Source organism: Mirounga angustirostris, unplaced genomic scaffold, assembly GCF_029215605.1.
Source record: "Mirounga angustirostris isolate CCGP_5_RB_7025 unplaced genomic scaffold, mMirAng1.0.hap1 SCAF_12, whole genome shotgun sequence".
Taxonomy (NCBI): Eukaryota; Metazoa; Chordata; class Mammalia; order Carnivora; family Phocidae; genus Mirounga; species Mirounga angustirostris.
In genome coordinates, this window is record NW_026991720.1 from 70,920,246 (window position 1) to 70,933,149 (window position 12,904).

Here is a 12,904-nt window from a genome sequence, read left to right on the forward strand (position 1 = left end):
ACAAATAAAATGTTCACATCATACCATTCAAGTTAAATTTATTTAAACTCCATCTGTATAAATAAGCAGTTGGGACTCTAATAAGAAGTGGAAGGCATCCTACCAGGTTAGAAACCAAGAAAGATACTACAGGTTCTCAGAGGGATTATTTAGGTTCTTTAAACTTTCCTGCTGAGCTGCAGTATGATTTCCTCTTTTCCTGGAGGCCCATGATCCCAAACTGGATGACTATCACATGTCATCATGGTTCACTGGACCACTAAGGAACATCACATTTTTTAGACAAAGATGGCATGAAAATTTTATTTCAGTTCAGTGTTTGTTGTTTATTTATTTAATTAAAGGTTTTATTTATTTTAGAAAGAGAGAGAGCACCTGAGCAGGGGAGGGACCAAGGGGGAGGGAGAGGGAGAGAGAATCTCAAGCAGACTCCATGTTGAGTGCAGAGCCTGAAGTGGGGCTCAATCTCATGACCCCAAGATCATGACCTGAATGGAAACCAAGAGTCAGACACTTAACTGACTGAGCCACCCAGCAGCCCCTCAAGGCTTATATTTAAGGAGAATTCGTTTACTTTGTACACTTGATGATGGTACAAAAAGTTATTCTGAATTAAACAAATTATTATTGACCACAGAATATACACATTCCTAATTTAAGAAAATTAAAATTTGGTTTAAAAACAACTATAAAAGAAACTTGATTTATTTATAATTATTCTGACAGAAAACTCAATGGCATTCTCTCATGATGCAACAGGCTTAAAAAACTGATCTCATAAAATTAAACTTATCAGAAAATTCCTAAGAATTCCTAGATTTTATTTATTTATTTATTTTATTTTTTAATTTTTTTTTAAAGATTTTATTTATTTATTTGACAGAGAGAGAGTGAGAGCAGGAACACAAGCAGGGGGAGTGGGAGAGGGAGAAGCAGGCTTCCCGCTGAGCAGGGAGCCCGATGTAGGACTCGATCCCAGGACCCTGGGATCATGACCTGAGCCGAAGGCAGACGCTTAACGACTGAGCCACCCAGGCGCCCGAATTCCTAGATTTTAAAAAAAGATTTATTTATTTATTTTGGGGGGGAGTGCATGTATTGGGAGGGCAGAGGGAGAGGGAGAGAGAGTCCCAAGCAGACTCCCCACTGCGTGCAGGGCCCCACAACCCTGAGATGATGACCTGAGCCGAAACCAAGAGTGGGACACCCACCTGACTACACCACCCAGGTACCCCCAAATTCCTAGATTTTTAAGGAAATACATGAAAAGGCTTTAGTTGGTATACTCCAAATGGTTCGAGAGTATTAAGGTTACCGAGAAGATTGAGAAATTTTGAGATTCATAGGGGAAAAAAGCGGTCAGGAGATTTTTGGTGAGCACCAAATCTGTCAGTGACTTAAAGGGACGCTTTAATCCTTCCAGAACTTCCACGAAGTAGATAGCACCATCCACATTTTAAAGAGGAGAAATTTAAGGAAGAATATAGCCTAAAGTCTAGTAAGTTACAAAGCTGGACCTTGAATTCAGGTGTCCTCAGACTTTAACACTATGCTCTTTCCTCTGGGCTCCACTGCCTTTAAAGTGGTACAAAATACTTACGATTGTCACTAACTCATTCAATTTAATTAAAAAAAGAATAAGATGGAATTTATGGAAAAAATATAAATTCAACCTAAAAGTCTACTGGAGTTCGGTAACATTATTTTTTTTCAGAGTATATATGAAGGCGAAGAGCTAATTTTTCAAGATATTATTTTGGCAGTTACTTGATAGTCACACACATGCAGAATTTTAGTTTCACACTATATGTTAATTCTTTAGACTTGCAATAAGATTTACATAAAAGCTTGGTGTTTCAGTGTGCCAAAGACTTCAGAGAAGAGAAAAACAAAAGTAGTTAAATAATTCTTATAAAACTTATTAACACATAAAAAATAAATTTAAGAAGGAAAAGTCACTTATACTTTCACAATTCTCAATCTCTGGAGAACAATAGTTCAATAATTTTATTTATAAATATTCACACGTGAGGTGGCAAGCTTCCCTTTTTTTTTTTTTTATAAAATGAATCTGTGTCAGTCACATTAGCAGGCCTTCAATATTCAAGGACAAATATTTAGGAATCCTAAAGTTACTGTCGGAGCTAGAAGCTGCAAGATGATGTATACATGACTCTGAGTACAGTGGTAAAGGTTTCATTTTTGCTCAAATAAAGCTAAATTGTGTTTCTACCTTGAAGTACTGAAATCTTTAGTACTTTTTTTTTGATAATTGAAGCTTCTTTATTTATGCTTTTAGGTGGAAATTTTCCATATTATCCTCAAAGCTGTAATTGTAACAGAATAATAAGCATAGGATCAGGTAAAGAAAAGGTTCATAATTTGTTTTACAACATAAATTTCATTAATATATTGAATTCCTTTTGCAATTTAAGTGAATTTAAAATTTTCCAAAGCACAAATTGTTTTCTCAAGTCAATGTTTTCTTGGATATATCTACCAATACAAAAGGCCACAAGGTGATTGCAAGTATCCTCAGCAGCTGAAAAGAGAAAATATCTGATTTAAATAAGCCACAGTCATTTCTGGATCATAAGCGATTTCATTCAGATATCAAATGGGCTGTAAATGATAAACAAAGGTTTCATTGTTTGTCCTGCTCCCTTCCAAGAACTAAGTTAAAAGGTTATTATAACATAAACATTAGATATATACTATTGTTTTAAAGAGTAAGGAAGGAGAGACAGAAATAGAACTGCTAAAACCATTTAAAATCAGACTCACCAGTGACAGTGGCAATTTAAATCTCAGAAAATAGCAATGTGATTAAGATTTTCACTCTATCTTATTTTTATTTGTGGTAATTGCTATTTGCAGTGTTAGTACTTTAGACTGTATTTTAAAATCTATCAATAACAACAGCCAAAAAACCCAAGAAGAGGGTGAAAATCTTAAAGAGAAACAGAAAGCAACTAAGCAAAGCATTTCTTTCTGCATAAACATTATTAATGTCAAGTCTCCACCTTAGAAACTGATTATAAATCAATTCAATCAGGTTGTTGTAATAACTTTAAAAAAACAGATTGTGCAGGTTTTTCATAGATTCAGACTGAAATAATATTACAACAAAAAATACATTTCTGATAAATAAAACTTGTATCTCATTAACCAATGTGAAGTGATGTTCCAAAATATATGCTGTAAGTTGGCCTTAATTCTGACTCCTCAGTAATTAAAAATAATAAAAAGGGGATGCATTAAAAATGTGATGATAATCCGATACCACAAATAGCTAAATGTAGACTCTGCTGAGGCATTTTTATTATATACGAAAGAGAAAACACTGCTGACAATCTCAATAGACTTTAGAATAGATAAGGGTGGAAATACAAGCAGGATTTCATGAAGGAAAAATATAATTAAAAAACAAAACAAACCCCATCTCCCCCCATAAAACAATTACCTCAGGTGATGCAAATCCTAAATATTCCCAATCCCATGTTCCACCAGCAAAGCTACAAAGAAATTAGACATACCACTTGATTTATTATCAGCACTACAAAGTACAATCAGACCCTCGCCCAATGAACATTACTTTTAAGTCCTCTGCTTGGAACTTGCTTAACCATAGTAGATCAACTGCTGAATATAATTAAAATGATACTTTAAATCATGGAACACTACATCAAAAACTAACGATGTAATGTATAGTGATTAACATAACATAATAAAATTCCAGAAAAAAAAATACTTTCTTTCAAATTCTGAATTGCTTTATGTTTGTGTAAAATGGTAGAAAAATAAAATTCATCATGCCATATCAGAATATTTTATGATTCCTTCTATTTTTATTTTATAAATGTTTATGTAATGAAAATAGGGTCAAAGGAATTTCTAATGCTTATAATTATTATGAATAAGGAAATAGGCTTCAATTTATAATGGCAGTAGTATAAGTATCTGAAAGAAACAACTAAAACTCAACTGTTCTTTAATGGATGAATATGAATCACTTAAATAACTTTATTAATATCAGATTTCTAATTTCTTCATAACCTCTTATATAAAAATATAAATAAGACCATAATAAGTTGGCAAGGCTTCCAAATTCAACATTGTAAGATATTTATGACTATCAGATCACTACATATATTACATATTTGAAGTGATGCATTAGAATACTTTGAATTACGAGTTCACTGAAGTATGAAATTAACCTAGCCTAATTTAGTCCAAGAAACTACACAAAGACAAACAAAATATAAGAAAGATAGAAATATAACTGGGGGGGAAAAATCCCCAAAAAGAAGTTAACATGCTTTTATCAGCTCTCTGTATTTTAGATATGAGTAACTTCCAGGAATATGAACCCTAGTTAGATAAAAAAATAAACCTGGTGGCATTTGTGGCTGGAGCTAGGATGATTTCCATAGCATGCATCCTTTTTACCTGCGCCTTGGAGCTTCTGGTGAGTCTGCAGGAGCAACTCCCCGAGCCACAGATGCCAGGAATTCTTGTCTCTTCTGCTGTACAAGGCACGCTGCCTTGATGATCTTGTGGCGGGGTGTGCGAAGGTAAGGCCTATTGACTTTTTGGGCAAGGTCTTCAGTGACCATTTCTAGGTCTGTCTATGTTAAGAAAAGAAAGAGAGAAAAAAGAAGGATTATAGGCTGAGTAGGTTAGTCAGCAGCAAATCCCCTGTCTATGGTTTCTCAGTTAAATCTAATTCTTTTGAAGTAAAAAATTAATCCAAATTATAAAATAACTTCCTATTTAATATATACTTCTATTTTGTACATTTCTGGAAAATAGCACTCTTTTGAAAGGCATTTATAACAATGTAGTTGGTACAGATTACAAAGACAGTGAGTATGCCAAATGTCTACAGGGAATTTACCATTTGTCTATGTAGAAAAAAAAAAAAGTAAATTTCAAGGCATTGTATATGCAAATACATGACTGTGTAGTGTAAACTATATGTAAATGCTAAAGGAATTTGAGGTAAGGCAAGATCCCTGTGATCTGGGGTTAGATCTGAAAGGCTTCATGGAGAAAATTAATATTGAGCATTTTTAAAAAGAGATGTAGGATATAAATTACTAGAGGACAGCTCAAAGGGATGACAAGGAAATTGTGGCAAGAGAAGAAAGTTTGGTGGATTAAAAAAAAAGAAGTACAATGAAGTTGTTCAGCTATAGTGATGTCAGTTGGCTTAGGTGTTTTTCTTTTTAAATACTGTAACTTTTTCAGTTGTACTTTTAAAATAAACTAGTAAACAGCAACTTTCCCATCTAGTATGTAATGTGGTTTGTTTCATCTTTGAAGATAAAATTTGGAATTACATATTAAGAATTAGGCCAGATTTCAACATCAGCCAGTTTAAAACAAATAAACAAATGTGGTAGGAAATGTTTACATCGCTCAGAACTCACTCGGATCTGCAGTGGTAAATTTAAATACAAAAAAATTTCAGTTTATTACTGGTAACTTTTCCTTTACTTAAAAACCATTCTAAAAATGAAAACAAAATTGTTTTCTAGTCACAGCCAAATAAGATAAAACTTAGCTAAGTGGTTGAAAAAGGACAAAATCTGTTTTTTATAAAAATTGCATTTAAATTTAATTTTAAGAAGATATCTTACTTGCATGAGTTCAAAAATTTCTTTCTTTGTGCTTTTAGGTTCTAAGAAAAATCCATATGGGTAAGAACACTTGAGAATGCGTCGAGTTTTTAAGAGCACATGAACTGCATCTTCAATGAAAGTGGTATCTGGACAGCCTCCTTCAGCTATAAAGTAAATCAGGCACAGTGAAAAAAAATTGTTTTGCAAATATGTGTTATAATTAAACGACTGAGTTTTCCTAAAAAACAACAACAAAGGATCTCTCTGAAAAAACTGTTTGAAGTAACTGTATGATAGTAATTATCTGAACTAGACTAAACACCTACACAAAACACTCATGCGTGGCTTGTCTGCATTTATAAATGAAGCACACACTGCAGTTGCCCAGGAGCACTGATGGTAGTCATTAAGGAATGCATACCCTGATTCTGGATTCTGTTCTCACCCTGTTGGTTAAACAAATCTAGCTTTAGGTCAGCTCTTCTTTACTATATTTTTCAGGTTATCTCTAGTGAAACTTTGCTGATTAAAAATTAAAACAAACGGGAGCTCCTGGCTGGCTCAGTCAGAAAAGCATGCAACTCTTGATCTTGGGGTTATATGTTTGAGCCCCATGTTTGGTATAGAGATTACTAAAAAAAATAAACTTAAAAAAAAAAAAGAATTAAAACAAATGCCCTGCTCAGTTGTTTGCCAAAAAACAAAACAAAAACCAAAAAACCAAAAAACCCCCACCAAATTATGATTATGCTTCTGCAAAAACATTGTAAGAAAAAAGATACAACATTCTGGGGAACAACTGGATAACTAATGCTAGTAAATATATCAAGAAGAGAAAGAAAGGGAGGGAGACTGAGGAAGAGGGGAGAAGAAACTGCCTTACTATCTGAGACCGTTCCTTCTCCAAGTATCATTATAACATTCTAGCTTTCTCCTTAACTGCAAATAAAGGGAAACTAAGGAGTAGAGTCTAGATTCATAAGTGCTTTTGAAAGTAACATTATTCTGCAGGCTTGTGGAAAGAAATTACATGTGTATATACACACATTGATGTACAGACCATCCCCAAATATCTACCCTAGCAGAGGGATCTGAACTAAGAAGATGTAAAAAAAGAAAAACAAAACAAAACAAACCCACTATGACATGTGTGAGAAGTATGTGAAGTTTTGTTTCTTCCTTTCCAATCCTTGTAACATTTCTTTTTCATATCTCATTATGTGGTCTCCGTCTCGAACCTCCAGAAGGTTGAAAAGAAGCAGTAATTCACATCTACAGATATTTATCGAATGTTTACTATGTGTCAGGCACTGTTCTAAGCATTAGGGACAACCCAGTGATGTAAGAGACAAAAATCCCCGTTGAAGAACTGTAGAACCGGTGAGGGTTTTTTCCTTTTCATTTTTACTGTGGACAGTACTTCAAGAGTTTGATAATGGCGATATAGTTACATCATTCCTAAAGTCTAAAAACTAAATATTAGCAAGGAGACAAAGCTGCTATTGAATACTTTTTCTCCTACTCTAATTTATTTCATTTATGCTTACTATCTTAATTAGGGAATTACCCTCATGAAAAGGGTCTTACTTTTACAAACTGGAGCAAATATAATTGCATTTTTAGGCTGAAAACCTTTTATATATAAACTATGATTATTTTAAAATGTGACTTTTTAAAACAAACATGGTAGAACCTATACTCTGTGTGGTCATTGTGAGATATTATATTTTAATGATGCAATCAATACTCAATACATTTTAGGAATGTTCTTTCTGAATTTCCATTTTAGGATCCATAAGTCAGCCCCATCTCCTGTCTTTGCTTTCAGACTCTAATGTCCTTTATTTATCAGTGAGAAGATTTCTCCCCAAACTGTATTTGACTTCCATTCCATTAAGCAGTCTGCTCAATTTTCTCAAGAATCTTTGGGAATTTAGTCACACTACAACTGGGTGATACATGAATCTTGCTCTTTTGACGAGGTCAGGGATGCCTTTTAGGGCTCATGCACTGTTCCAGACACTGGAGAGCATCAGTGGTGGCACAGAGTAAGCAAAACCATGATGTGTGTTTATCTGCTAACAATATAGGCTGCATTAAGAGGAACATTATGAGCTAAGCCGGGTAGAAAATCTCATTACAGAGGCCTCAAATGCTAAGCTGCACTCTGGGCTTCTGAGAACTCCAAGCAGTACCAGAATGAGCAGCGCAGATAATAATGTATTCCTTGAAGGGCCTTAACCTCCTACCAATGAAGTGACTTAAGCATGTAAGGTTATTTTAGATTAATTATCACACATACCACTTATAACTTACTTTCTTTGAGAGCTCTACTCAATTGCTCCATCTTTTCTTTGGCTGTTTTAAGAAGGCGTTGTTCTAACTAAAGGAATAGAAATAAATAATTTATATAATTTTCTTTATTTATACACAACAGTATAAGTCAGAGCATTTGAAATGATTTGGGACATACCTGGTAGCTATGCTCATGGTTTTTAAATCTTGTGTAATAGTGCATAAATCTGTCAAGTTCCTGAAATCGTTTGTGTTTTTTCTCAGCCTAGGAAACAAAAGTCCATAAACGACTTTTATAAATAAGGTACTAGCTATTAAAATTGGGGACTTTTTGTCACTTAAAATTTTTATTACTAATAGGTAGCTGTGCATACAGATTTCATTATTTTGAGGAAAAAAAAACCAACAGTAGATTTTTAAGGCTACCAGAACAAAGTCTTGCATTTGTATTCTCTATGATAAACCACTGAACCTATGATCCCAGAGCATAAGGCAAAGATGCCCCTCAAGACCTACATTTAACAGATCTTCAATGTTTTATTATATTGCTTTTGCTATGGACTGAACTGTATGTCCCCAAAATTCACGTTGAAGCCTTAACCCCCAATGTGAATGACTGGATTTGAAGATAGGGCCTATGAGGTGATAAAGGTTAAATAAAGTCATTGGGGTGGGGCCATAACCCAGTAGAATCATTGCTCTTTTAAAAAAAGGAAGAGACACCAGAGCTCTCGCTCTCTACCATGTGAGGATATAGCACAAAGAGAGCCAGGCCACTGCAAGCCAGCAAGAGAGTCATCACCAGAAGCTGAATTGGCAAGAATCTTGATCTTGGACTTCCTAGGTTCCAGAACTGTGAGAAATACATCTCTGTTGTTTAAGCCACTCAGTCTATGGTATTTTGTTACGGAAGCCAAGCAGACGAAGAGACTTACTATATGCTGTAACAGAATACTGTATTGTTGATATTATGTTAAAATTGTTTTTACGTCATTATAGAGACAGGGATATATAAGACTTTAACAAAATAAAAAAGGGAAAATTAAAAAAAAGAAAGCTCTCAAGTTGACAGACCTATTTTATTTAAATTAAAGGCTACTCTAAAGTGTATTCAATCTGGGGGGTAAGGAAAAAAAATAAAGTGTATTCAATTTAATGCCTCATTACTACAAAAGATAGGAAAATGAAGAAATGCAAAATATTCCCAATGGTATTAAGTGGTTTAGCCAGAGGCCTTAATTTAAACAGTTCTCACCTCCACAGTCATTTCCTTGGATTGCTCCTCCACATGCTGAATGACTTCATAGCGAGTACATCTGTAATAACCTCCTGTGGAAGAACTATGCTTTTTCCATTCTTCTAGGCAAATCCAGCAAAAGTCATACTTGCACTTCAAAAGAAAACATATATGCAAACATTGCCCTGTGTTAACATTCAAATTATTTTCTGATTTCTAGTCAACCACTTTGTAGAGATCAAGCAATTCTGCCTGTGTGACCAGGAACAAATCTTAAAGACATGCCGTCTTTTTCATGTTTCCTCTGGAGACCTTATCTGTACTACAGAAAGATGTGGAGGGTAGTTTAAAATGACCACTTATAAGGATATATTAAAACGTAAATCATAATATTATGAAGTAATATCAAGGAATCTTTAAAAATATCAATAGGATATTCTTTCCCACAATAAAGACAAATACTGACAATGTTTCATTTTTCAAGTGCATGGTAATCTTACTTTGGTACATAGAGCTTCACCAGTCTTCATCAGAAGAAGTTTTTTTATGACTTTGATAAATTGTTTTTGAAACTAGGAACAAGTTTAAAAGGTTTCCAAGTAGAAAGACTGACATAAAATGTTTCTTTTTTTTTTTTTAAAGGAACTCATTTTTTTTTAAGATTTTATTTATTTATATGACAGAGAGAGACACAGCAAGGGAGGGAACACAAGCAGGGGGAGCGGGAGAGGGAGAAACAGGCTTCCCGCCAAGCAGGGAGCCCGATGCGGGGCTCGATCCCAGGACCCTGGGATCATGACCTGAGCCGAAGGCAGATGCTTAACGACTGAGCCACCCAGGCGCCCCATAAAATCTGTTTCTTATTTTTAAGAAAATTTCATTTTATTACCATAATTGGCCAATAATACCAAAAATACGAGCATTACAGTATGAAAATACACCTTTTTTTTAATGCTTATGGATTTTGGGTCAGAGGGATCTTCCCATTTCAAATCTGTTTTCTTCTGGTACTTCTATGTTTGTTTCTTTGCTTTTTAAACATTTAAATATTTGCGCTGTTCATGGGTATACAGTATACAGTATGAATTCAACTTTATTTTTTTCCACACAACTGCCCAGTTGTCTCAATCCTATTTATTGAACAGTCCATGTTTCTCCCCTACTGGAGATCCTCCTTTACCATATATTAAATTCCCACATATTTCTATATTCTGGGCTTTTTATTATAATTTCATTAATCTCTAGATTCATGTGCCAGCACAATGCTGTTTTAATTACTGAGCCTTTACAATAGGCTCACTATTTGACAAGGCTAGTTCTTCCTCACTGTTCTTTTTCAGAGTTTTCCTAGCTCTTCTTGCTTTGTTTTTCCACGTGAACTTTTGAATTAGAATTATCTAGATGCAGAAACAAAACCTGCTGGTATTTTCACTGGAAACTTTCTATCCAACAACTTTGGTACCTTTCCATTTGTTTGTCATCTTTTGTGTCCTACAGAAAGTGGTCTTAAAGTTTTCTTTATAAAAATTTCGTACATTTAAGTTTTTTTCTAGATAAATGAGATCTTCTCTTTCAGTACATATTTTTTTTTTTTTTAAAGATTTTATTTATTTATTTGACAGAGAAGGACACAGCGAGAGAGGGAACACAAACGGGGAGTGGGAGAGGGAGAAGCGGACTCCCTGCCGAGCAGGGAGCCCGATGCGGGACTCGATCCAGGGACTCCAGGATCATGACCTGAGCCAAAGGCAGTCGCTCAACCAACTGAGCCACCCAGGCGCCCTCTTTCAGTACATATTTTGTCCGGATGTTTTTGGTACAAATGAAGGCTATTGCCTTCTGCATATTAACTTTGTACTCTGCTAATTAATTGAATTTTGTTGTTACTAGTTTTTAAACTGATTCTTGTGGGTTTTCTAGGCATTTAATCATGCTATCTGCAAAAAAATAAATTTACTACTTCATTTCTAATTTTTACATCTTTAATTTCTTCCTATTGTCTAAATATGCTGACTGGTATCTCTAGTCCAATGTTAACAATATTTGTGATTGAGAGTATCCTTATCTTGTTCTTGATTTTAGTGAGAGTACCTCTAGTTATCATGCTAACTTTTGCACTGAACTAGATTTACTTTTATCATACTAAGGAAGAGTCCATCTTTGAGTGTTTTAATAAAGAATGGTTGTTGATTTTTTGTCAAATGCCTTTTTAGCAACTACAGAACATATGTATGATTCTTCTCTTTGGATCTACTAATAAGATGAGGTATAGCAATAGCTTTTTTTTTTTTTTTAAAGATTTTATTTATTTATTTGACAGAGAGAGACACAGTGAGAGAGGGAACACAAGCAGGGGGAGTGGGAGAGGGAGAAGCAGGCTTCCCGCGGAGCAGGGAGCCCAATGTGGGGCTCGATCCCAGGACCCTGGAATCATGACCTGAGCCGAAGGCAGACGCTTAACGACTGAGCCACCCAGGCGCCCAGCAATAGCTTTTTAAATAGTGAACCATTCTTGGGGTGCCTGGGTGGCTCAGTTGGTTAAGCGGCTGCCTTCAGCTCAGGTCGTGATCTCAGAGTCCTGGGATAGAGCCCCATGTTGGGCTCCCTGCTCAGCGGGAAGCCTGTTTCTCCCTCTCCCTCTGCCTGCTGCCCCCCCTGCTTGTGCTCTCTCTCCCTGTCAAATAAATAAAACCTTTAAAAAAAAATAAATCCTTCCTCCTGGTGTTCTTCAAGTTTATTCTGTTTTTCTAATTTTTTGAGTCATATCCTTAACTCATTCCTTATTTTGTATTGTTTTAATGAGGCTATGCACATTTCTGAGCATTGCTCTAGATCAGGTGCTCAGGGTCTGATAAAGTAGTATTTCCAAATGAAGAGGCCTTTTATAACTTTATTATTAATTTCTATTTTATTCCATTATGATCAGAGAATGTTGCTATTACCATTTCTATTTTCTGAAGTATTACTGAGATTTTCTTTGATGATCAATGGTCAAATTTTTTGCTATTGCTCCACGGATACTTGCAAACATGGTGTAATCCATGTTTTCAGGATACAAAGTCTGAATATATAGCAATCAGATATATCTTAGTCATTATGCTAAGTCTTCTATATCTTTATTAATTTTTTCTCTACCTGATAGGTCACAGACAGAGAACTAAATTAAAATTTGTGTCCTCATTAGCCCTTCACTAACAGGTACTTATACAATAAATTGTAGATATCAAGGTTCTGAGAGCATGCAAGTTCTTTTATTGCTTGGTATAAGCAAACTTTGTGCCTGGTTTGATACAAGTTACCCTTCAGTACATCTCTACTGATGTCTCAAATTAGTGGCAGAACTTTCTACAAAACAGCCATATTTTATATTCTATGATAAGAAAAAGAATACAGAACTTTAGTAACTTTTATTTTTTAGTTGCAGCATACAGTTTTACAGAGGCAGATGAGGAAAATTACTTATTATAAGTGATTTAAAATGTGTAAGAATGCAAAATTTAAATAGTTCCTGAAAATTAGCTAAAGGGAAATGAATAAAGTTTTTAAAAATAAAACTATTTTTATAAGGCCAAATTTGTCATTCTTCTAAAATGTTTAATAATTTGATTCCAGAAAGTAAAAACTGTATTGAATCATAATCAACACTGTGGCAGTAATAAAAGTATATCATGATTTAGTCATTGTGTTAGAGCATGGATTCAATTACATATGATCTGTTGTTCCACCTTCCCATATAAAAAAAATTCTA

At 34.6% G+C, this 12,904-nt stretch overlaps 1 protein-coding gene across 8 annotated transcripts in view; it reads right to left on the reverse strand.

The window, feature by feature from the left end:
- The window catches only part of ANKIB1 (ankyrin repeat and IBR domain containing 1), a 146,424-nt gene that overhangs the window by 6,773 nt on the left and 126,747 nt on the right, over positions 1–12,904 (reverse strand). For all 8 annotated transcript variants that reach the window (XM_064575290.1, XM_045864727.2, XM_045864726.2 and 5 more), the window contains 6 exons: positions 9,175–9,309; positions 8,098–8,184; positions 7,941–8,007; positions 5,643–5,788; positions 4,450–4,628; positions 3,464–3,515 (listed from right to left, as the gene is read on the reverse strand). In XM_064575290.1, coding sequence (XP_064431360.1) covers positions 3,464–3,515; positions 4,450–4,628; positions 5,643–5,788; positions 7,941–8,007; positions 8,098–8,184; positions 9,175–9,309 — 666 coding nt within the window. The remainder of the gene's footprint in view (positions 1–3,463; positions 3,516–4,449; positions 4,629–5,642; positions 5,789–7,940; positions 8,008–8,097; positions 8,185–9,174; positions 9,310–12,904) is intronic.